This window comes from Dipodomys ordii, unplaced genomic scaffold (assembly GCF_000151885.1).
Source record: "Dipodomys ordii isolate 6190 unplaced genomic scaffold, Dord_2.0 Scaffold152, whole genome shotgun sequence".
Lineage (NCBI taxonomy): Eukaryota > Metazoa > Chordata > Mammalia > Rodentia > Heteromyidae > Dipodomys > Dipodomys ordii.
The window spans coordinates 2,684,229-2,709,652 of record NW_012267368.1 but is presented as its reverse complement, the minus strand read 5'-3'; the positions used below and the strand labels follow the sequence as shown (position 1 = coordinate 2,709,652).

The 25,424-nt window shown below is 42.7% G+C and overlaps 1 protein-coding gene across 3 annotated transcripts in view; it reads left to right on the top strand.

The window, feature by feature from the left end:
• The window catches only part of Snap91 (synaptosomal-associated protein, 91kDa), a 113,254-nt gene that overhangs the window by 36,336 nt on the left and 51,494 nt on the right, over nucleotides 1–25,424 (top strand). For all 3 annotated transcript variants that reach the window (XM_013032288.1, XM_013032287.1, XM_013032286.1), the window contains exons 2-7: nucleotides 6,477–6,619; nucleotides 7,270–7,345; nucleotides 8,793–8,895; nucleotides 10,980–11,073; nucleotides 12,977–13,088; nucleotides 23,578–23,684. In XM_013032288.1, the coding sequence (XP_012887742.1) occupies nucleotides 6,477–6,619; nucleotides 7,270–7,345; nucleotides 8,793–8,895; nucleotides 10,980–11,073; nucleotides 12,977–13,088; nucleotides 23,578–23,684 (635 nt within the window). The remainder of the gene's footprint in view (nucleotides 1–6,476; nucleotides 6,620–7,269; nucleotides 7,346–8,792; nucleotides 8,896–10,979; nucleotides 11,074–12,976; nucleotides 13,089–23,577; nucleotides 23,685–25,424) is intronic.

Genomic DNA, 25,424 nt, shown 5'->3' with positions numbered 1-25,424 from the left:
GCTGGTGGGAACATACTTGGTAGAAATACTTTGGGAGTATTGTTGTTGTTGTTGTTATAATTATTATTATAGTTCTGTGTTAGAACTGAGAGCCTCAGGCTTGCTAGACAGACATTGTACACCTTGAGCTCAGTGCCCAGGCCTCTTTGACTTCACTGTTTTCTAACAGGATCTTGAATTTCTGCGCAGGCAGCCTGTACCATGACCCCTTTACTTACGGCCGTCCTTGTGAATGGGAGCACAGGCAGAGCCCACCAGGCCTGGTTTACTATTGGACACAGATGAGGTGGGGATGGGCGATCTCACTAACTTTTTAATCTTGGCTATCCTCGGATCACAGTCCTTCTGATCTGTCATCCAAGCAGCTGGAATTACAGGAGTAAGCCACTGTGCCTGGTCTGTAAGTCATTTCTTAAGGTGAACTATAAATAAATGGCCAAGCGGGCTCAGCGGCAAATGCCCTGTCATTCTCGTGACTTGGGATATGAGGTAAGGAGGACCACTGTTGGCCAGGCAACAGAGTTTGCAGGAACCCATCCCAGCCAATGGAAAGCTTGATGTGCACTCATTATCCTTGCTATGGAGGACAGTCTAATTTGGAAGCAGGGCTGGAGACGTGGTTCAAATGGTAGAGCACCTGACTCCCTTGCATGAGGAAGGCCCTGAGTTCAGAGAATGAAAAAGAAATGTACTCAATACCTGACTTATATAACTGTAACCACTCTGTACATCACCTTTACAATATAAATAAATAAGTAATCAATAATGACAACAAATACTCTTCTAGGAAATTACCCAAGGGAAATAAAAGTACACTCCCATCTACATACAAGTAACTATATAAATGTTCAAAGCAGATGGATGTGTAATAGCCCAAACTGGAATAACCCCAGATGATGTGCATTAATAGGTAAATAAGAAAACTTTTTCTGTGCTCTCTCATGGTTAGGTGCAGTAACACGGTCAGATCTCAAGTTATGCTGGCTGAAAGCATTCAGATCCCTCTTCCTCACTACAAACAATGGTTTGATTCTCCTTAGGTGAAATTTAGAAAATGCAGATTGATTTGTATTGATTGAAAGCATATTGGTAGCTGGTAAGGGATGGAGGGGAGGGAGGAAGAGAATGCGAGGAGGCGCTTGACAGGCGTGGATAAATCATCAGGTACTGCAGAAGCTCATGACCTTGATGTGGGTGATAGATTGACGATTGCGTGTTTGTCAAAACTTATCAAATAGCATATATGCCCAGCTTGTTATCTGTACTTTTATAAAGCTGACTTTCAAAAGAATACATATTCCTAAATTCAATTAAAACTTTGAATGCTTAAGACTTCAAATATAGAGCATTGTATTTCTTCCATAAAGAGCATTTAGACTCTCAATTCTCAAGAATTTGTTCTGAATACTTATAGTTATATTTTTGTTTAATGTCTTGAAATTATTTAAGCAGAAACAGTTTGATGAGGAAGTAGAGCAGGAGAAAAATGTATACTCTAGGGGCTGGAAAGGTGGCTCAGTGGTAGAGTGCTTGCCTTGCATGCATGAGGCCCTAGGTTTGATTCTTTAGCACCACATAAGCAGAAAAAGCCAGAAGCAGCACTGTGGCTCAAGTGGTAGGGCACTAGCCTTGAGCTAAAGAGCTGAGGCATAGTGCCCAGGCCTAGAGGTCAGGTCCTACGACCAACAAAAAGAAAAAGAAAAAGGAAAAGGAAAGAAAATGTATACTCTAGAGAGAACATAAATGGATGCTATCTCTAGGTTAAAACATCTCAAAATAAATGTGTGCATAGCCGACAACTGAGCTCTTCTGTTTGTATGTAGGTATAAAAAATTATAGTTCACAAACCAGCCTCAGGACTCCTTTCTACTCTTAAGTAATTGAGGGACTCTAAAGTGCTTTTGTTTACATGAAATATTTACTACATTCAGAATTCCGGCTGGGAAAGCGAGGTATGATGGCTCACACCTACACTGGAGGCAGAGATCTGGAGGACAGCAGTACGAGGCCAGCCAAGGAAAGAAGTTAGGGAGACCCCACTGAATCAGAAAGCTGTGTGTGCATGTAATCCTGGTGACACTTGAGGTAGAGAAGTAGGAGGATCACTGAAGGTTGATTTACACAAAACTCATGGGCTACATGGAAAATAACTGAAAGCAGCAAGTCTGGGGAGTGAGCTGTGATAGCTGTGTCACTGCATCTGTGTGGGCTCAGTTGAGCTCAGAGCAAACATGGCCGTCTGTATGCAAGGAAGACATTAGGAAAAGAAGAAGCATGCCTGATTTTCTGAGCAAGCTGTAGCTTGGCAACCTGTCACATAAAGATGACCATAGCCCGGTAAAGTGACTCACACTTCTAGTCCCTGCTGCTTTGGGAGGCTCAGGCCAGAGAGAGGATCCCTGGAGCCTGAGGGTACAGGCCAGTCCGAGTAGACAGCGAGACCGTCTCCTCTCCAGGAAAAACTCATACTGAGGATGGTTTGGTAGCATGAACACACTTCACTGCCTCCAGGAAGACATTCTTTTTCAGAAGAATAATGGCTTCTTCTCTCTCTACAGCACACCTTCTTATCCACCCTCATTCTGTGGCCTCGACCTCTAAGCCCTGGGTTCTACAGCGCATCCTGCCTCTAGATTTTTCCAGACGTTAGCCCTCCCCTCTTTGTGACCTTTTCTATTTGACCTGAAACATGCTTAAATACCACCCATCTTTAAACAACACACAGCCTTTCCCTTGGACCCTTCCTCCTCCTGATGTCAAGCCCACAAGTCTGTTCAGCCTGGCATGTCGGTTCTGTTTCAGACAAACAGGACTGTGGGCAGTGTTTGGCTCTGGGGACTTCGAATTTCTTCTTGAACGTCTTAAAGTTCTCTTTAATTAATCCATTGTTCCACTTCTCTGGGCTCCTCTGTATCACTTTGTTCTTTTATTCACTTTCTTCCATTTTCATCACCCATGCTGGTCCTGCTTAGCTTTGCTCTGATACACACTTTTCTTTTTATGTGACCTCTCTCTTCTCATAACTCCAGTTCCCATTTGATTGCTGATAACTCCCAGATTTGTATATGGACCAAAATGCTTCAGAACATTTCCACTTCAGCATGTTTCTGCTTCCCTATCAGACCTCGCCACTTCTATCTCCAACAGCACTTTGAAGTTTATCATCTCTAAAATAGTATAGGTCCACCTGAGGCCAACTTCCAAAAATAGCGTTGGCTGGACCCCTGCCTCCAAGCAGAAATCCGGCTGGCAGATTTCAGGTTCACCTGCCCACCTGTGAGTCCAGTTCCTCTAAAGCTCCTGTCTCTCCTTTGCAATCTCTGCTGCTCTTCCCCATTCCAGCTCAGCTCAGCTCAGCTGGGCTGCCTGGCTTCCTGTCTTTCTATCTTCTGGTATACTTTTCATGCAGAGATCGATGGTTCTTGACTTGTGCTTCTGCTGTGTCTTGCCGATTGTGTTTAGTATGCATTTTATAAGGTAGTTGACAGTAAAAGCCAAATCTTTTTCTTTTTCTTTTTTTTTAAGTTGGTCATGGAGTAGAACTCAGGGCCTGGGCCCTGTCCCTGAGTGTTTTTACTCAAAGCTAGCACTCTACCATTTAAGCCACAGCACCACTCCCGATTTTTTAGTGGTTAATTGAAGATAAGAGTCTCATAGACTTTCCTGCCCAGGCTGGCATCGAGCTGCGATTCTCACATCTCAGCCTCCTGAGTAGCTAGGATGACAGGCACCAGCCACTGGTGCTTGGCAAAAAGACAATTCTACTTGGTAATTTTTTCCTAAAAGACTAAAATGGGCTCCTTTGTCCATAGGAAGAAGTGACATTCTTCAGTGTGACATGGACAGTCCTCACTGGCCATTCTCCCACCCACTCCTCACCAACCGCCACGGCTCTCCAAACACACGGCTCTTAAGGATCCATTCTTTGCATGTATCTGTTTTTGTGTTTAAAATGTTCTTGCCAGCCCTGATGTGGTATTGGGTGCCTGTGATCCCAGCTGTTTGGAAAGTAGAAGAAGGAGAACACGGGTCCAAAGCCAGCCTGTGCAATGTCAGCAAGAAAACTTATCTGACAAACTAGGACACGGCTCAACTGGTACAGCACTTTTTTTTTAGCAAGTACAAGGTCCTGAGTTCGATCCCCAGTACCACTCCCAAGAAAAGTCCTCACTCCTGCCCTATTTTATAGATTACTTCAGGGTCCCAATCAGAATTTCCTAATACCACCCTCACCCTAAATTCTCAAAATGTAATATGCCTGCAACAGAACTTACAAAAAGTTACTTTGAGCACTTACAGATAGTTTGTGGTCTTGGTAGCATTCTGAAAGGTAGTAATTGTTACCCATTTTAAAAATGATGCTTGAGGCAAAGACATCAAATAATCTGCCTGGAATTACTCATCTGGTCAGGGCTGCGCTGGGTTCTGGTCTGGGCTTTCTGCTCTACTGTGTTGCTTTTCTCCTCTTGTCTCCCGGAGAGATTTTAGTGTTGTCTGATCCTCTCTCATCTCCCCTATATCTTCACCTTGGAGTTCAATAAACAATAGAACAGAAGACTTTGGGACTGGCACAGAATTTCAAATCAAATACAGTGCCACGATATCATGTTAGCAACAGTATGATGACACAGATTTCTCTGTTTCCAAAGCCTGCTTATGTCTCTGGGTGAAGTGTGCTTCGTGTTCATTTGCTCAGTAAGCATTTATGGTGTGCAGGCTTTGGGGTCACTGCCCAGGAGACAAGCGCTGGCATGTGTTTCCGTCTTCTAGGTGTTTGGGTGTGGTGCTTGTGCATTAGTCAGAACTAGTAGTGAAACGATTTCCAAGTGCAGGGAGTCAGGTGAGGCTTGGAAAGGATCAGGGAATGCTGGCTGAAGGACATAAGGAATGCAACAAAAGAAAAATGATGGGGAACATATTGTATGGGGGGAATTAGTGTTATAGTCAGGATAAGGATGATGACTGCAATTTTGAAGTACATACCAATCAGAAGTATAAGCCTGGTTTGGTTTGGAACAATGATACCTAGCCTTCAGTCCAAGCACTAAAAATTGCTTGAGGGCTAGCTCATCCATTTGTAAGCCTTATGTATTGTGAAATAGAGAAACGCATGGATCAGGTGTGCAGCTCGCATGTTACCAGTGGGTGTGTGTGTGTGTGTGTGCGAGAGTGAGTTTGAGCCGGGGGGGGGGGGGGGGGGGGGGGGGGGGGGGGGGGGGGGGGGGAGGGATGGGGGGAGGGGGAAGGGGCGTTGCAGAGCCTCCTGTGGGTCTCTGGCGGGTAGGTGAGGCCTCCTGCTCTGAAGCAGTCAGCTGTGCTGTGCACCCCATCCCAGCGTGACTCAGCTTCTGCTCCTGAGCACCAGCTAACATATTGCACACTCAGCACATCTTCTGAACTCTGAGAATGCCCTATTGGAACTTTATGAAACCCCAATCACCTGGAGTTGTACTCATGTGAAGATACGGACCATGCTGTCTTAGAAACTCAGGTCAAAATTATCAGAACTTAACACTGGCTTTGTATTCTACAAGAGCTTTGATGAACATACTATTTGCTCCTAGTCTAGAAACTATATCTACCAACATATTTGAATATTAATATCCAAGGGAAGCACACCTGTCTCAAAAATATGTTTATGTTTTTCTCCCACATGGTGGTATAGTTAGCCTAGACAGCTACATTTGAGACATTGTGCTTGGAGCAGGAGGCTTAGCTCTCCTGCAGTTCATCATTTGCACAAAAAAGGCCCCAATATTAGCAAATATAAAATTCAGGAAGAGGTAGAAGAGAATTCAGTTGAAAAGCTATTTTTACGCCAAGTTTTAATAGTGAGGCCAAGTGCTGATGGCTTATACAACCCTCTCAGGAGCTAAAATAAGGACAGAGGTTGAAAGCCAACCTGGGCAGAGAAGTTTTCAAAACTCCATCTCCAAAACTCTAGAACAGAAGAAAAAAACTCTCAGGAAGCATTGCTCAAGTGGTAGAGCATCCGCTGAGCAAGCCAGCCAGCAAGTTTGATGCAATGAGTTCAAGTCCCTGCAAAAAAATAAAAATACATTAGTTAAATAATGTACTAAAAATGTCCATATATAAAGATACTGTTTATTTTTTGTGTGTTTGCTGTTTCTGGGGCCTGAACTCAAGATCTCATACATTCAGTCAACTTTTTTGGTCAGGTCTAGTGTTCTGTCACTTAAACCAGGCCTCCAGTCCACCATTTTTGCTGGTTAATTGGTGATGGAGCCTCATGGACTTTTCTGCACAGGCTATAATTTAACCTTGATTCTCCAGCTTTCAACCTTCTGAGTAGCTAGATTTCAGGCATCATTCACTGGCACCTGACTTAATTTTTTAATTGGCCGTTCGCTGAGTGATTTCAAAGTCACATTTTAGTAAAGAGGTTTAAGTGGTTAATGTTTGAGGGGGGATTTTTTTTAAATATAACAATTTATGAAGATCTTCTGTTGTTGCAGATTTGATCCAGGCAACCAACGAAACCAATGTTAATATCCCTCAGATGGCAGACACGCTCTTTGAGCGGGCAACCAATAGTAGCTGGGTGGTTGTGTTCAAAGCCTTGGTGACAACACATCATCTCATGGTGCATGGAAATGAGGTAAAATGAGGCAACTCTGCTATCTCTTTTGGTGGAGGAGGGAGACATCAACCGAAGAATATGGTGATGATTTAAGATCCTTTGAATTTTCACTAATGAGCCAAAAAGGAAGGGGGGGGGGGAATCTGTGCTTCCATATCATCCATGGTGTAATTTTAATCTTTGATTTACCTATTTAAAAAATATATTAAGTTAGACTTTGTCTTAGAGAGATTGAGCTATTAATCATTACCGGTGCCTAAAATGCATATACTGTACAAACTTATTAGTGAGCAACAGCCTAAAGGAAGGAGAAAGAGTGAGACTATTTTCCTCATAGAAAATGGTCCTTTGTGCCTTTGAGAGACAATTGCTTTCATAAAGTACTTAGTTTGGGAAAATATTGATAAAATCATTCCTTTTATATGGAATACCTACTGATTCCGGTTGAATGTGCAGTGTTTCTGTTGTGTGTGAAGTTGAAGGTCCCCAGTTTGCATGTGCTTCGCTGAGTTGGTAGTGTTGAGTGTTATAGTCAGAGAAAGAGGAAGTCCATAACTAGGCAAGAGGGCTCACGATGGAAATCTCGATAAAGTTTGCCTTAAAGTCAGAAGTGGCTTAGAAGTATGTTTGAGAATACAGATGCTTAATTCTAATTATTTGTTTTTCAGAGATTTATTCAGTATTTGGCCTCTAGAAATACACTATTTAATCTCAGCAACTTTTTGGACAAAAGTGGATCCCATGGTAAGAATATTTAAATTATACATGAACTATTTAAATTATGTGTGTGCATACATATTTGCATACGTATGTATACACATGACTGGGATTATTATTATTGTCAGCCCTGGGACTTGAACTCAGGGCCTAGATGCTGTCCCTGAGCTTTATCATTCATAAATATGTATGGACACGCATATGTATGCACACATATGCATACATTGTTAAAACTGTTAAGTTTTGCATGTGATTAATAATCCAAAAATCATTGCAATTGAGAGGTACATTGCATGGTTAATAAAATACTATATACAAGAAACCGTAAAATAGTTGATTGTACAGATAACTCAGCCTATAAAACATAGATTAAATTTACTTTTGCCATTTTAAATGTTCACCTAAGAAAGCAGCAGTGTTCCTTAGATCCACAGTTTGTTTATGAAGATAGTGTGGACAATGGAATTAAAAAAACCATCGATTTTATATCAGTGATACTAGGATTCAAACTCAGGGCCTGGCATGTATACTTGTCAGGCGGGTGCTTGATCACTTGAACTACAGAAACAGCCCCTATTGCTTTCACAAATTTTTGCTTTCCTTGCCAAGGTTGGCCTGGATTGTGATTCTCTCTTTTATACTCCTTTGTGGCTAGAGTAACAGATTCGTGTCACCCTGACCATATATTTTTTGCTGAGATGAGGTCTGTTTGGGGGGTTTTGTTGTGGTTGTTGTTGTTTTTGCTTGGGCTGGCATTGAACCCCAATTCCCTAGTCCCTGATTCTCAGTTACCTAAGATTATAGCCATGAGCCACCATACCTGATGCCATTCAAATTATTAATTCCATTCGCTGGGCCTCACACCTGTAATCCTACCTACTCAGGCAGTTGAGATTTGAAGATTGTGGTTTGTAGCCAGCCCAGGCATGAAAATCTGTGAGACTCGTATCTCCAATTAACCATCAAAAAAAACCCAGAACTGGCGCTATGACTTAAGTGGTAGAGCCTTGCCTTGGGCAATAAAGCTCAGGAACAGCATCCAGGCCCTGAGTTCAAATTCTGTGGCCAGTAAAAATGATAATAATTCTAGTACTTCTAGTCATAAATTCTCTTTGTAGAGTAATAGGGTTGTAACTGCAAGGCAAGCACCTCACACAGTAGACCACTATCAGATGACAATATGTATTAAATACTAAGAGGCTATTACATGAAATGAGCAAGAAAAGTGCAGGGGAAAGCAGACAAGACATTTGAATGGGGACAGGACAATACCAAATCAACTCTTCATCAGTTTAGCTCCATGCAAAAAGAATTTTCACCCAAAAGTAGGATTTTTCAGTAAGGCCCGCTGATACAGTTACTGACTTCTTCCTAGAACTCTATAGATAACTTGGGGAGCTAAACATGTGTACAGTACAAATCACTATTGAAAGCATGTTGTTGATTCATCTTATCTCCTCTTCTTCTTCCCCAGGTTACGATATGTCCACCTTCATAAGGCGCTACAGTAGATACTTGAATGAAAAGGCTTTCTCTTATAGACAAATGGCATTTGACTTTGCCAGAGTGAAGAAAGGGTGTGTTTCCTTTTTCTTTCTTGCATTCCTTTGAGCAGAACAGGCCCTCAGAGCATGCTTGCTTCAGCTCAGCATAGAGGCCAGCTGGTTTTGATCATGAAGGCTCAGTGTGCGATCACCTGAAGAAGTTTGATAAGTAACAAATACACACGACAGGTCTGAGGCTGCAATATGTTACTTCCTTGTCCATGATTTGCTGCTCAGAATGTATGTGGTATAGAATTTTAACACCTTTAAGTAGTATAAAAGGTAGAAAACTAATGAGGCTTATTTTTTTAAAAAAGGATAGTGGTTACAGCCGGGCTCATGCCTGTCATCCTAGCTACTCAGGGGGCTGAGGACCAAGGTTCAGAGCCAGCCCAGGCAGAGAAGTCTTTTCTCCAATTAATGAATCAACAGTGAGAAACAGAAGTGTGGCTCGAGTGGTAGAGTCCCAGCCTTGAAGTAAAAAACAAGCGAGAGTATGAGCAAAGTCCTGATTTTCAAGCCCCAGTAATACACCATGCCCCTCCCCCCAAAAAGTATATTGATTATGAAGAGTGTTTTATTTGAGCTGAAAATGGAACCCGTATGATGTGGAGATCTGGTTTTGAAAGGAATGCTATACACACACACACACACACACACACACACAGAGCTGATTAAAATATTATCTCTTGGTTATAAAAACCTCATTGAAACAGAAACCCTCAATTTTTAATCCTAATTGCCATTTATTTCCTTCTAAATAGATGTTAGAATCTTGTTGGAAGTGTTCAACCGAAGTTTGTGCTGATTGTCTGTCTAAAATACTGGCTAAGTGTTGCAGAAGATGGAGTGTTTTAGTTTTAAGAACTCACATGAACCATGACCTGACTTTAACTTGGGACCACTTTTTCCATTATGGTGGTGAAAAATATCAACTTACCTATTCAAAGTAAACCAGGCTCCTGTGGCTGAATGCCTCATGAAATTAGGGTTTTTTCCCCTTCGTCCCTTCCACATTAGCAGTGATTCTGGGTCACAGGCCTTCCTCTGGATTCTCCCATGGTTGTGGCCTCCATTGCTCATGTCCACTGCAGCCTCGGGCTCTTCGAGACCTCTGTCTCATGTGTGGACCTCGGAGGATGCTCCAGGATGCATTCCTACCCAAGGGGAAGCCTCACCAGCCCACCTGCATCACCGGGCACATCTGATGTCCCCAGTACTGCCTCCCCCATGGGCATCACTGGACACAGAGTCTCCCTGAGAACCCTGTTGGTGTGGGGGACAGGGCATAAAAGCCTCCAATGCCAGCCTCTCATGTCTCCTGTCTTTGTTTGGGCAAACTATATATGACAGCATTGTCATAGGAGGTGATTAATAACACAAGCTCTGCTCCCACTTCGATACATTCTGTAGACTTTGAAGGCATGATTTCCTAAACAAACTAATTGACTTTTCAGAAAACTTACATTTTTACCATTCTTACTTCTGTTTTGGAAGTACTGGGATAAAAAAGAATTCAAGGCCTTGCTTTTCCTAAGCAGGTGCTTTTACTGTTGAACCGTGCCTCCAGCCCTGATATTTTGCTCATTGCTTTTAAAATAGGGTCTCATCTCTGCCTAGGTGCACAACTGGGTGTGGTCCACCCGTGCTAGGTTTCCTAGGAGCCAGGGTAACAGGTGCACACCACCCCTTCCAGAAAATCCCTTCTCAAGAAAGGATCTTTTGAACCTCTTCTGCTCAGGCTGGCTGCAATCAGCAATTCCAACAATCTCAGCCTTCCGTGCAGCTAGAATTACAAGCGTGATCAGCCAGCACCCACATAGATTTCTTGTTTGTTTCACTCCATTCAGTCTGCTTCACTTTCTCCCCATGTGTGGTGCTGATGGGAGCAGGCATAGCCTGGTTGAGCATCCAGAAGGCATAAGAGGACTCAGAGTCTAGACAGGAAACAGCACCCCTTCCCCAATCTCTCGATACCTCACATCCTTCCTGCAAGATTGGCGGGGGATGGAGGAGGGGCCCAGCTTAGGACCGTGAATGAGATCTTGAATTTCCTACCTGCCAAGACGCTTCATCTTTCACTTCCGCTTTCTCTTTGGTTTGCATCAATCTCACAGGGCCGATGGCGTCATGAGAACAATGGCTCCAGAGAAGCTGCTGAAGAGCATGCCGATACTGCAGGGACAGATTGATGCGCTGCTGGAATTTGATGTATGTATCTCCCCGGAAGTCACTTGTGACTTTCCTCCAGTGGTGGCCTACAGCTCAGAAAGCCACCGCAGGCTCCCCGGGTGAGATGAATTGGGTGAATCCTGGTCCCTCAGATTTTGCCAGCAGTGTACAAGGTGCATACAAAAGTGACAGGGAAAGGATCAGTGCGGTATTCCTGAGCTGGTGTCATTGGAAACCTCCTGTTCTGAGCAGGATGTTGCTTGCAGGATGCAGTATCTGAAGGTCACTAACTACCTGGGCCTGGTGGTAGGCACCAAAGTTTCTTTATCTTAGCACTGGCTGTGAGTTTTGTCTCTTAAAGCAAGGCCTATACTGGGCTTTGATAGTGAATACACTCTCTACATGGTGTGGGGGACAGGGCATAAAAGCCTCCAATGCCAGCCTCTCATGTCTCCTGTCTTTGTTTGGGCAAACTATATATGACAGCATTGTCACTCTCTACATGAGCAAACCAGATAGAACTAAATAGAAATGAATACAAGTAAAGCTAGAAGATCAGAATGCAAGTGGCTGACAGGGTCATTCTGTTTATGTCCTGGTTGTGATAGGATCAGCTATGGTTCTAAAAGTACAGTTTTTGTAAAGGTGTTACGTGATATCCCCCTCAGGAGAAATGACTTCCCTGTATTGTTACCTTCTGACTGCATATAAAACAAAGGTGCAATGCCTATGTGCATCTGATCATACAAAATAATATGGAAACAAACTCCAGGAAATGGAAACAAAAGAAAAGAAAAAAATTGCATAGAAATTTACAGTTACCTCAAAATTAAAAGAATCTGATCCACAAAAATAAAATCCACTTGTAGGGAAATTTTTAACTTACATTGTCAGCTTTTCTTTACTTTAGTGGTTGCCTAAAACACTTTCTTTAAATATTAGTAGCTTAACGTCTTTCATGAGATTATATGGTTTAGCCTATAATTGAGTTTTAGTCCTTACATTTAACTCTTGTGAGAGTTCAGTAGAAGTAGAAATCTATTTTATTGTTTTTTGGCAGATTGTATAGTAAGGGCTTTCTTAGTTTCTATGAATTGCTTTTCTTATCTTTTTTTGCTTCTTAGTCATGTATTTCCTTTGTTTTCTTTGACCTTAGTAAGGGTTCAGAGTTAAAGGACAAAAGTCACAAAGGGGGGAAAAACACACTGAGGAGCTATAAACTAGGCTGAGGGAGCGGGGAGCAAGTACAGCTTTCGGGCTGGTGTTGAGTTGGGTGAGAGAATAGCTCTGGCTCTCAGCCCTGAGTGACATGCCGCCCAGGGGTCCTCACACCCCTGCTCTTCGTTCATGGAGGTCGCTGCAGGTTCCCAGGGCCTGTGTGCATTCACGGACACGGTTAGATAGGGGGAATATCATATTGTAAATTTAACAAGAGACCAGCTGTTCAAAAGCTGTCTTTGTCTGTCCTACGCATCACTGGCCAACCAGAAAGAACCTAAGTCTTTTAATGCATGGGCCTAACTTCATTGACCTAAATTGAAGCCAACACACAGGCAACCCGTCTTCTTTTTTTTTTGGTGGGGGGGGGGGTCCGGTCGTGGTCTTGAACTCTGGGCCTGGGCACTGTCCCTCAGCTCTTCAGCTCAAGGCTAGTGCTCTACACTTGAGCCATAGCGCCACTTCCGGCTTTTTTCTTTTTGCTTATGTGGTGCTGAGGAATCGAACCCAGGGCCTCATGCATGCAAGGCAAGCGCACTGAGCCAACTTCCCAGCCCCGAAGGCAACCCATCTTTTATATCATTAAGCCTACGCTAAAAGTTACTCAACATTTGTAGAGCATAAGCAAACTTCTTAGCATTTGAGACATTTTCATGTGATCTGGGAGGAAATACCCATTGGATGATATCCACCTAAAAGTCAGTGTTCCTCTTTTTTTTTCTAGGTGCACCCAAACGAACTAACAAATGGTGTCATCAATGCTGCATTTATGCTTCTTTTCAAAGATCTTATCAAACTGTTTGCTTGCTACAACGATGGAGTGATTAACTTGCTCGGTAGGTAGAATGAAGGGCTGGAAACGTGGCTGGCTTGTGGGTCCCGGGTGAGGCCGACAAGCCTTGTGGGGCGGGTCTTTGGCGCCTGCAGGACGGTGAGGTGGAGCAGGGGCTGCGTCGTGCGGGGCTCCGTGGTGATGCTGGGACAGTCTACACGTGGTGGTGCTGGCAGAGCCCTGTGAGCATTGACACTCATGCCACGCCTCCTATCACTGGACCACAGTGCAAGCAGCTTGCTCTTGTTCTCCCAAGGAGCGGTCCTCCACCCCTGCCTCAGTCTTGACTGGTGTCCCAAGGCTGTGGTGCACTAATGGCCACCACTGGCTGGACTTGGAAGCCAAGGTTGGCCTGTCCCCAGAGGGGGGGGGTGGAACTTGTGCTCTGCAGCCTGCAGCTCAACCTCCATCTCCAAGGTCATACCTCTGTCTGTGCCATTCCCTGATACCTAAGCTGGTGTGTCGTGCATGCTACATGATTTACCTGTGGGATGCAAATTGCCTCAGGCTAATTATCCATTCTGCAAGCACTGTCTAATATCCTTAAATTAAATCCTTTGGTTTTAATTTTCCATGTCCTTCATCATCCAAGCCAATCCAGAACTACCTATGCCTTGGTGTAACTCCTATGTCTTGCATCTTTCCTGTGACAGATTAGAAAATCAGATGGATGGACTGCTCAGAGTTTGACCCTTTCTTGTCAAGGTCATCCCTTTGTGGAGCGAGAACTTGGCAGATCACTTCCAGCTGGTATCAGCATGAGGAGCCATTGCTAAGCCAAGCTGGATTTTTTTTTCTTTCTCTGCCAGCTGGTCATAAGAATCTCCCCCAGGCTCAGAGATAAAATTTAAGGAGAAATCAGAGCAGTGGCAGTGGAGGAGAGAGAGCTGGTGCGCTGGCTGGCTGGCATGACCCTCTGTCACTACAGCCTACCTGCTTCTTCCTCACCTGAGAGCTAAACCACTTCAAATGACTGTCTAGATCACCTCCATTTGAGAACGGAGTGTCCTGATGCTAGTCCAGCTTTCTAGCCAGGCACCCTAGACAGCAGCCCTCTGTGTGTGGAGGTGGCTGGATAGTCTGTGGCCAGCATCTCAGTTTTCAGAGGTAACCCAGCAATTTTTTCCAAACAAAAATAGATGTCATCTGAACATCACATGGCTTTGCTACAAAGCTCTGAAGGCCCAACCTGGAAGGGGCTTCATGGGCTCCAAGGCCTTCGAACCTCCTGTTGGTGCTTTACCCCCAGAGCAGAGGCCTGTGTGGCTTCAGTTTGGAGCAGTTAGTCCATCCTGCCTCCATCTGGGCCCTGCTTATATCAGATTCATTATCGGATACTCTGCTCATGTTCAGCACACATGTTCTGTAATGTTACCTGCAAAAAAGAAGAAGCTGAGCAGACTTTGGATCCCATTTTAATTATGGGGAGTTCCATAATTTGCCTTTGATAGAGAGAGAATGTCTATAAAGTACCCAGGCCCTAGGACCCTTAGAAGCTTCCTGAAGATGGCAGGTGGATGAATTCTCTCTCATGGATTCTTCCTCTCTCTCTTTGGCATGCACGTCACTTATCAAGGCTTTTCTCTTGCCTGAAGCTCTATAGGTACAACCAGCCCAGAGTCATCCATACAATATCCTCTGGGATTATGAAAGCCAGGGAAGTTTATATCCTTAGATGGCAGTGGTTGTATACCAGCATCCCTGCCAGATGACTTCTGAAGGTGGCCTCTGCTTATTGGGGTAGAGATAAAAGCATTTTCTGGTTCAGTGAATGCCTGTCAGGTGCCAGGAACTAGGACACATGTGGATATCTGTGTTAAGTTTACCATGACAGATGTGGATACCTGGTTAAGTTCACTGTGACCTTCTACTCCCTTCTGAAGTCCAAGCCAGATGTGGAGGTGAACTGGGGATGGGAATCTAACCCATCTCTGTGGATCTTTGCAAGGATCAGAAACCCAATGTAGAGATTCTGCCAATTGCCAGAGGTCTGCTTTTAGAAAGCAAAAGGAAATCCCACAGGTAGTTTTGTCTGTCTGCCAGATCTGAGTTTCATGTCCTAAAGCCTCCTCTCAGATTGGTGCAGAACATAGACACATTTTGGGTCCCTGGGCATCTCAGAGCTAGAACTAACTCCCTGCTCCCAAGTATACATGGAAGGAGCTTAGACACCAACGCTGCCCTGGCAAGAAGGGAGCTGAGCGAAGAAAAGCCAGAAACTCTCCTTGGAGAAGCAAGGACACAGAGCAAATGTCTGCCCCAACCCCTGGAGAGACTGAGAAGTGGGGCAGCAAGTGGTGGCTACCAGGACAGAGACAAGGGGAAAGTACAGGCCACCAAAGCCAGGGCAGAGGGGGGAACACTTGAACTGTAACAGACAAGGTGCTGAAAGCACATGGCAGAAAAGTCTGAGGGCCCACATCTCCACATCTCCAGAGGGGCCCAGGCTGTGGGTGGGGGTCTGAAGGGTCCACATCTCTACATCTCCAGAGGGGCCCAGGCTGTGGGTGGCGGTCTGAAGGGGCACATCTCCAGAGGAGCTCGGGCTCGGGGGTATGCACACTTTTTGTTTTCCCTCAGGGAGCTCAGCCAAGTTTAAGATGTTGTGACTGACCAGGCACCAGTGGCGCATACCTGTAATCCTAGCTACTCAGAAGGCTAAGATCTGAGGATCACTGTTGGAAGCCAGCTCTGGCAGAAAACTCTGTGAGAATCTTATGTCCAAGTAACCAGCACAAAGTCAGAAGTGGAGCTGTGGCTCCGTTGTTTTGTTTTGATGTTTAGATATGTTCCTTTCCTCTGTGCATACTTAGTCTAGTAAAAGTCCCAGTGCAGAAGATTAGGGAAAAGTGCTCTCTGAAGCGTTCAAGGACTTTCCTCAAGAAAACATGGAGACCTCATTACAATCAAGGCGCTGGGACCCAGCCCGGAGTTCCTAATTCAACAGGTCTAAGGCAGAGGATGGATAATTGGCATTCCTCATCAGTTTCCAAGTGACACTGTGTCTGTTGGCTTGAGGACTTCCTTTTGGGGACCACTGTGAAAGAGTGCCTCCAGATGCTTTGCTTTAGCATAGTCAAATGGATAAACTGTCGATTTTGTTACAAATCTGATGTAGCACTTTCTTTCCCACCCTACACCTTTAAGATCCATTCCACTTTTCCAGATTTTTGATGACAAATGTTGTTAGATTGGGGGAGGAGTTGGTGAGAAGGAGGAGTATAGGACAAACTAGTTAAATTTATATTTCAGATCAACATGAATACATTTTTAATATTAACAAGACAGTATTTGGTATGCATTCACACCAACAGTTATTTATCATGTATCTCCAGTTTAATCTGCTGTCTTATTTTTTTTTTAATCTGGCAAATCTACCAACAACAACAAATGGGTGATATTTTACACTTCTTTTGGCAAGTGTTTTTCCCTCCAGGGTCAGACTTCACCTTGCCTCCTAGGGTGTGCTGGGATAGCTATATTCTGACTCTCTTTCCATACTGTGGATGAGAGTGTGTGGGTGGGAAGAGGGTGGTAGACTAGAATCATTTCATTTCCTGGTGAAATATGGGTTGACACATGACCCCCAGGGAAGCAAGGACCCGCTTCTTCAGCCAGAACAAAATCTCCCAGACAGAAAACTCCTTAGTATTTGTGTCTTCCCAAGTGTGGAGATGATTTTTTTCCTGGCTTGATCAATAGATTCCATGCGCTCTTCTTAAAATCTCAAAATTGTTTTATGGATATCAACAGATTGATTCTAAAGTGTGTCTGGAGGGACAAAGCTATCACAGTAGCCAGTGCAATGCTGATGTTGGAAAAGAACAAAGTTAAAAGATGGACACATCCCACGCTGAGAATCTACCCAGACAGTTGCTTTCTACAGCAGTGCCCTGGCTTTCACAACAGAGAGCATGGAGACTCTAGGTAGAACTTCTCCCCTGCGCTCAAGTTGAACGGCTCACAGCAGCCGTCTCTTCCTGCCCATCAGCCTGGGGAGCCGTGCAGCTGTGAGCAGTGAGATTACCCTAGTGAAGGGTCCGTGGCCACCCTCCGACTGTGCCTTCAACCGATACTGCAGACAACAGAGCTTTCATCTTCCTTTCAGGCAGAAGCAGTGCTTGTTTCCATCACGGTGGTCTCTCCCACAGTTTGATAAGCTTCATTCCAGGCACTCATAAATTACTAGGCAATTTAAGTAATTGTTTTGTTCTTCTGTGCTAATGGGATCCCATTATTCCAGAGCAGTCAGTGATTTAACCCTAGTTCCATATTTAACAGTTTGAGAGTCTGTTTCCCTCACCCACTTCGAGTACCAAACACTGTGTCCAAGAATCAGAAGCTAGCCATGAGTAGTGGCACATGTGGTGTGTGCTGACAGGAGGATAATGCTTGCATACCATAATGAAACACTATCTCAATAAATGAAGAAATAAACTCCCTCCGTGCAGTGGCTCATAACTGTAATCCCAGCTACTCAGAAGGTTGCAGGGAGGAGGACCTCAGTCCAAGGCCAGCACTGGCCAAAGTACCAGACCCTATCTTATAAACAAACTCGGAGCCAACAGACTGGAGATGTGGCTGATTGATTGCAATAGTGCCTTGTAAGCATGAAGTCCTAAGTTCAGTCCTCAGTACTGCCAGAAGGAAGAGGAGGAAGAGGAGGGGAGAGAACTCTTCTACATACTCTAAAGATAAAGGAATTGTAATAGAGTAAGTGAGGTGCTTATGTGACTATTGGAAGCCCGCCCCCCCCCAAGAATTGGTCCTAGGCTCAGCCTCCTCAGATGACTCATACAGTAAGTACTCATACAGTAAGCCTGTTGTGGAGAAGCTGCTGAGCCAGGTGAGCTGTCTTTGCTGCCACAGATCCTCTGCAACCCTGGCAAGGCGGAGCATGGATGCCTGCATTGTAATCCAGGGATTTGGGAGTCAGATTAAGTGGCTAGCTTTAGTAACTACTCTTCAAGATCCAGGAAGCTGCTGAGGGACCAGAGAACAAACACCGCAGAAGAACAATCTCCCTGCCCATCCCTACAACCCACCAGAGTCACCACAGCAAAGGAACAAGACAGTGGCTCAGGACCAAGTCTACCCTTGCAGGTTTCCCAGAGCTGACTTTGCATCCAGCACCCTGACTTTACACGAATCCAAGCGATAGGAGAGTTGTTGAGCCACTGATTGCCATCTCAGCTGTGTTTCTGGAGGTTTTGCCTTCAGGGGAGAAAAAGATTCCTGCCCTACAGAAGAAGCTCAAAACCAAACATATCCTTATTTCAAGGTAGAGAAGATTTTTATCAGTAAGCAAAAAAAGAATAAACTTTCTCTTTTCTTTCACGGACTATTCTCTTTCTCACTATTTATGAATGTAAGCTTTTGCTAAAGTTCACTTCTAGCCATCTATTTTGCTGTCATTTTTTCTGTATATTTTTCTTTAGAAAAAAATTATCTGCAGCTGGGGGCTGGTGGGTCACACCAATAATCCTAGCTACTTAGGCTGAGATCTGAGGAGCAAAGTTGGAAGCCAGCCCAGGCAGGAAAGTCTGTGAGACTCTTATCTCAGTTAACCACCAAAATGCTGGAAAGGGAGCTGTGGCTCAAGTGGTAGAGTGCTCGTGTTTAGCATAAAAGCTCAGGGACTGTGCTTAGGCTGAGTTCAAATCCCAGGAAAAGCAGAAAAAGAATTAATTAAAATAAAAAAAATTATCATCTACAAATGACGAACCCCAAATCTATTTTTTCCAGCTCTTAGCTTTCTTCTGAACGTCAGTTCTGTAGATGTCTAATGAAGTGTCATAATATTTGCAGACACATATTTAAATGTTATATTCTTATTCTTATCTAACTCAAGACTGTCTGAAACGGAACTCTTTTTTTTAATTGTAAAAATACTGTACAGAGGGTTTACAATTACATGGACAAGATAATGAGTACACTTCTTATCAAGCATTGTAGCCTCCTCCTTTGTTTCCCCTTCCCATCCCTTCTCATCCTCCCCCCACCCCCCCCACCAAAGTTGTAAAGTTCGTTTTTGACATAACGATTGTACATCTCATTGTTGCAATGGGTCCACCTGTATCCCTATTTAAATGATTTGTTTTTCCCCTTCCCCTCCACAAATTATACCGACATCAAATACAATGAAAGCAGGGGTTATACTGTGGGGGAGGGACATACAAAGCAACAAAGAAATAATCTTATAATTGCGTTAGAAACAAATGCATGAAAGAAAAAAACATTTAAAATACATATCTTAGGGTTCATGTTTCTAACATCATCTTATCTGACCTTTTCTGCTTGACTCATACATATACTAGATATTGCAAATAAGGGAAATCATGGGACCTATGTTTCTTTGGGCTTGGCTTACTTAATATAATTTTTTCCAAGTCTTTCCACTTCCTAACAAATGGGGCAATGTCATTCTTTCTGATGGAGGCATAGAATTCCATTGTGTAGATATACCACATGTTCTTCATCCATTCATCTACTGAGGGGCATCTGGGTTGGTTCCAGATCTTAGCTATGGTAAATAATGCTGCAGTAAACATAGTTGTGCTGGTAGCTTTAGTGTGGTCTTGTTTGTAAACATTTGGGTAAATGCCCCAAAGTGGACTGCTGGGTCATAGGGGAGCTCTATGTGGAGTCTTTTGAGGAACCTCCATACTACTTTCCAAAGTGGTTGAACAAGTTTACACTCCCACCAACAATGCAGTAAGGTTCCCTTCTGTCCACATCCCCTCCAGCATCTGTTGTTATTAGAGTTCTTGATTTTTGCCATTCTAACTGGGGTGAGGTAGTATCTCAATGTTGTTTTGATTTGCATTTCTTTTATGGCTAGGGAGGTTGAGCATTTCTCCATGTGTCTATTGGCCATCCTTCTTTCTTCTTCAGAGAAGTTTCTCTTTAAGTCATTAGCCCACTTATTTATTGGGCAGTTCTTTCTTTGAGGATTTGTTGTTGGGAGATTTAATTTTTTGAGTTCCAAGTATATTTTAGGTATGAGACCCTTGTCCTTTGTATGGCTAGTGAAGATCTTCTCCCAATCCGTGGGCTTTCTGTTGATCTTGCTAGCTATGTCCTTTGCCATGCAGAAGCTCTGCAACTTCGTGCAATCCCATTTGTCCAACCTTTCTTTGATTTGTTGTGTTTCCGGGTCTCTATTAAGAAAATTTCAGCCTGTGCCAAGGAGACCTAGGGTTTCTCCTATTCCATCCTGTAATGTTTTCAGAGTGTCTGCTTTGACTCCAAGGTCTTTGATCCATTTGGAATTGATTCTGGTGCAGGGTGATATATAAGGATCTAGCTTTAGTTTTCTACAAGTTGTTAACCAATTTTGCCAGCACCATTTACTGAAGAGGCTGTCTTTCTTCCATTTTATCTTTTTAGCTCCCTTATCGAAGATTAGATGGCTATAGGCCTGTGGGTTCATTTGTGGATTTTCAATTCTATTCCATTGATCCTGAGGTCTGTTCTTGTGCCAGTACCAAGCTGTTTCGATTGCTATAGCTTTGTAGTAGAGTCAAACGGAACTCTTGAACTTACTTGCCCTTCCTACTCCCATTTCTGTTAGTATGCCACCCTAAACTAAACCCATGTACCTTTGAATTGTTCATCTTTCTGAAGTCCACCGCCAGTCAGAAATCAGAATGCAGTTCTTCGAGCTCATTTTCCTGCTTCCTCACCTGGTTTAATCCCACTGCTGCCTCAAGAGCAGGGGCTTGCCTTCACTGTTCACTTAGCAATTACACGTGCACAGCCCTGCGGCCATGCCAATCAGCCTGTTCCACTTCATGCTCTCCATTGATTTCACAGACAGATGGACTGAGAATGCGGTGTCCCTTCTCGCTGAGACAGTGGTGACTCAAGACATGAACCAAGATAGCATACCAGCAAGTTAGAGCAGAAAAGGAGCAGAGTTGCACCTTTCCCTAGTGAAGGTGTTTCTACCACGGTCCTGTGGTTTGTGTGTCCTGTCCAGCACTGTGGTGTGGCCAAGCCTACACTCAGTGGTGGTGTCCCAGCCGGTCTTGTGAAGTAACAGCATAGAAGACAGATGTACATGCCAGAATGCCATTTGTTTTGAGGAAAGCATGATTTTCTGTGTTGACAAGATAGTGTCCAGGGTCTGCGGGTGAGGTTTAATCGAGGTCCTCCTGCATGCAGTGCTGGGGTAAATCCGAATTCCCCTCAGATGCTCCCCCTATGTGCATTTGTAAGAGTGCATCTCGGGACGAAGTTCTTTCTCATTTGGTTCTTTTTTTTTATTGTGAAAATACTGTACAGAGGGGTTACAATTACATGGGCAAGATAATGAGTACATTTCTTATCAAGCATTGTAGCCTCATTTGGTTCTTTTTCCTGTGACAGCTATCCTCTGAAAATTAATACTAAGTTACAAAGGAGATGTTGTCACTGCTTTGCAAATATTAATGTTAGGAATGTCGGGTTTAGCCAGATGCTGGTGATTCATGCCTGTAATCCAAGCTGCTTAGGAGGTTGAGATTTGAAGACTGAAGTTCAAAGCCAACTCCAGCAGGAAAGTCCTTAAGACTCTTCCAATTCACCACCAACAAAGCTGAAAGTGAAGCTGTGGCTTAATTGGTAGAGTACCTGCCTTCAACATAAAGCTAAGGGACATTACTCAGGCCCTAGCCCCAACACACACACACACACACACACACACACACACACACACACACACACACGTCAAATTTGACTGTTTTAAATACTGAAAACCAGCACATGTTATCTTCGAAATGAAAGAAAGGTAGAGCATCATTTGGGGGTATCATTCTCTTTCTATAAAAGTAGTAATTTTTCTAGACCCCGAGCTTGTGCGCCATTTCATGAGATTAAACCTAAAGCCATAATGATGGATGACTTTTGTTGCTGAACCCAAGTTTATTATGAAAAATACAGACAGCCACAAGAGTCAGGGGAAAATTGCTTAAATTTTTGATATATTAGTTCTAAAGGAAAATTGAACCTATTCAGTTTCTTTCGCTCCTTGTAATTTTGCTGAAGTTCTAATAGAAAGAAATAACCTTAGATTGTAGTAAAGAAACATAGTCCCTTGCAAGAAATTGTGTGAATATTTTTTCAAGAGAGAAAAGGAAAAAACTGTGTCTTACCAAAATAAGTCTTTTTAAATTATATTTTTATTATCTTTACATAGTTGAACAAATGGGTTACAATTCAACATGTCAGTTTATAATCATCTTGAAAAATCATCTTTGTTTTCCAATTTTTAGACTGAAAAAAAAAGATTTCTTTCCTGCCAACGTATCAGTAACATTAGAAATCAGGATAATACAGATAAAGAAAATGTGCTCAGATTTAACTGTGTTTTAAAAGCCTCACTTCTTTCTCGAATCTTAGAAGTAGAAACCAATACTTTTTGTTTCCTTGATCTCTTTTGCTTCCTTTAAGTGTCCTTCAGGGGAGGCCTGTGTTAACAGTAAAATCACTCAGTGACTGTCAACAGAAGGTAATGAGTAGCTGCCCTGGATAATTAGTTTTTTGAGTAATTATATATCTTCAAGCTTTTCTTGAGAAAATTAAAAATACTTTGAGGTAGTCAAATTACATGCTGAGGAACAGAGAGCTCTCAAGTGTGAGAGAGGATGAAAGTAGTGCTCGAGTAACCAGTGAAAATGTGAAATAAGGAACGGGGGATGAGCAGGACCATCGGGTGTCATACAGAGTCGCCTGGTCCTGTTGTGGTGTTTACTACCATGCTGCCATCTGCAATGCAGTACTTGGTTTGAAATGAATTGGGGAAGTGTTGTGATTATAACAGAGCTATTGAGCCATAAGGATCATGAATTCTTGTCTTGGTGGTACAAAGGAGAACAGGGAAGTGGTCCTTTTTGTCTGTAAAGCTAATGGCTGAGAAAGAGATCGGATTATGGACAAGGAAGTCAGAAAAGGTTTGCCAAGCCAAATGTTTTACCTAGTCTGCTACTTTATAACTAAAAGATACATTATTGCCATTTTCAGGAAATAATTTATGAACCAGAAAAGTATCAACTTATAGTTGATACAGGAAGTTTAGAGTATAGAAAGCTTGAAGAATTCTTTAATGTAGGATGACTCATAGATTATTGGTTTATGGTGTGCTGAATATTGGTTTATGATGAGTTAGGAAGAAAGTATGGATGCCGTAAAATGCAGTCATTAACTTCTGAGGTTGTTACTAGAAGGAATGTACTGTCTCAGAGACCAATACATGGGGTACATGGGATACCCAGAGCATGAAGTTAACCTGTGTGACTCTTCACATATTCTACTTTAATTCTTTTTCTCTTATCTATAAATCGTTTCATGTGAGACAGATTATTATCTTAGCCCATAGCATTTTTCTTAAGCTATTCAGGTGCACCTCTGGTTGAGTAGTTTCAGTACTCATGGTTGCATGTAGTAATCCCAACGTGACCTTAGAAGAAAATAGGATACTCTTCTCAACTTGCTCATTGATGGATCTCTTCTAGAAAAGTTTTTTGAAATGAAGAAAGGACAATGTAAAGATGCCCTAGAAATTTACAAGCGATTTCTCACAAGGATGACGCGAGTGTCCGAATTTCTCAAGGTTGCCGAGGTGAGTAATAGCTTTTGTGGGAATTTGATTTAAAAGCTCTTAGCTCATGTGTGTGTATAATATATAATCTGGCAAGACCTCTGCCACTGGGAGCTGTCGAATGCTCTCCAGTCAGGTGAGCATTCTGCCTTTAATGAACGTTCCACAGCTCAGAAGCTAGTTGCTGCCCAGCTAATGAAAGAGCGGTTCACTCTTAAATTCCATCTGATGTCTATTTTCTGTTACAAGAAAGTGCTTCTTTTTATTGAACCCTTGGTTTTTCTCTAGAAAAGTTTATGCTTTCGTTCTTAATGTGTGTGTGTGTTCTAAATTCTGACCCTCCATCCAGTACTGGTGACCTTAAATACAATGAAAGAGGAAAACAAATTATAATTCTTTTTAAAAAGCTTGTAAATTGTTTCTGAAGGGTATTTAGACTTAATTACTTCATGACCATACAGCTTTTGTTTCTATGGTTATCTGCAAGAGGATAAAACCTGATCGTGGCTTCACATTGATACTGGCAATATTGGCATTGTTGATGTAGTGTGTTGACAGGATCACCAGTGGGATTTATCCTATATAGCAACCGACCAATTTCGATTTTGAAAATACAATATAAAGACAATCACTTAATAAATACAATTTCGAAAGTACTACAGTACATATATTATCTTTCAAATTTCATTAATTCACAGAAGTAATAATTTTAGCATCCAAACTTGAGACCCACAAACTATCACTAAATGAAAATTCTTGAGCTTTGCCACATATGACATGTAGTCAGAATAAAGATTTCCCTTTGCTATAATAAGGCAAATAAATGTAGGCACTGGCTTAAATAAAAAACAATAAATGAATAATAATAAATATATTATGCTTATAGGTATGCTCATAGGTATTTTCTAATGGTTATTGAGAACCATAGATTGTCTTTTTGGGAAAGAATAGAATTGCTCACATGTGTTTTCCTTTGCTCTATATGGGTTTTATTGTTTGTATTTGGTATGATTGCTCCCGTGGTTTAAGTATAGTTATCAAGGTAGCCTGATAAAAGTTGCTGAATTCTTTCTGGGAAAGGATTGGTTATGTCCAGACACTCAGCACAGAAGATTACTTCATATTCCCCTACCCACCCCAGGTTGCCTGCTCCTGGTTTTCCCCTGAGTTGGTGTACATGAGCCAGAAGCTGACAGCTGACAGAGACCTGGTTCTCTAATCGACATCACATGGGCACTGACACATAAATTTTGATTTCATGGCTGATGTCATGCACTCGTTAGTACATGCCACATTGACACCATTGGGAACCATGCAGAAATTGCTTCTCATTTTAAGAATGCCTTAAAACAACTGAATATAAGTATTGTATTTTTATTTGAACATTGTGAATAAAACTTCTGCTTAAATGTTTTAAGTTATCTTTAAGTAGTTATACAAAGGGATGTCACTTCAGCATGTCAGTTGATGAGTACAGTGCATCTTGATCAGTGGAAGACTTTTTATAGCATAGGTGATAATTTGAAGGAATCATTTTATTAAACATTTAAACCACAGTGGGATATTCCTAATCACTTGTGTTTCCTTTCATATTTAAATTGCATTATCTACCATTTGAACATATGGCTTTAAGGCAACATTGAATGGTTTGGTTATGATTGGTTAAGATAGAAACTGTTCAACAAATTTATAGATCCTCTGTCTTTCCAAACAATACTCATGCCGTATTCATACGTATGGCTTACCCTTTATAGCTAAGAT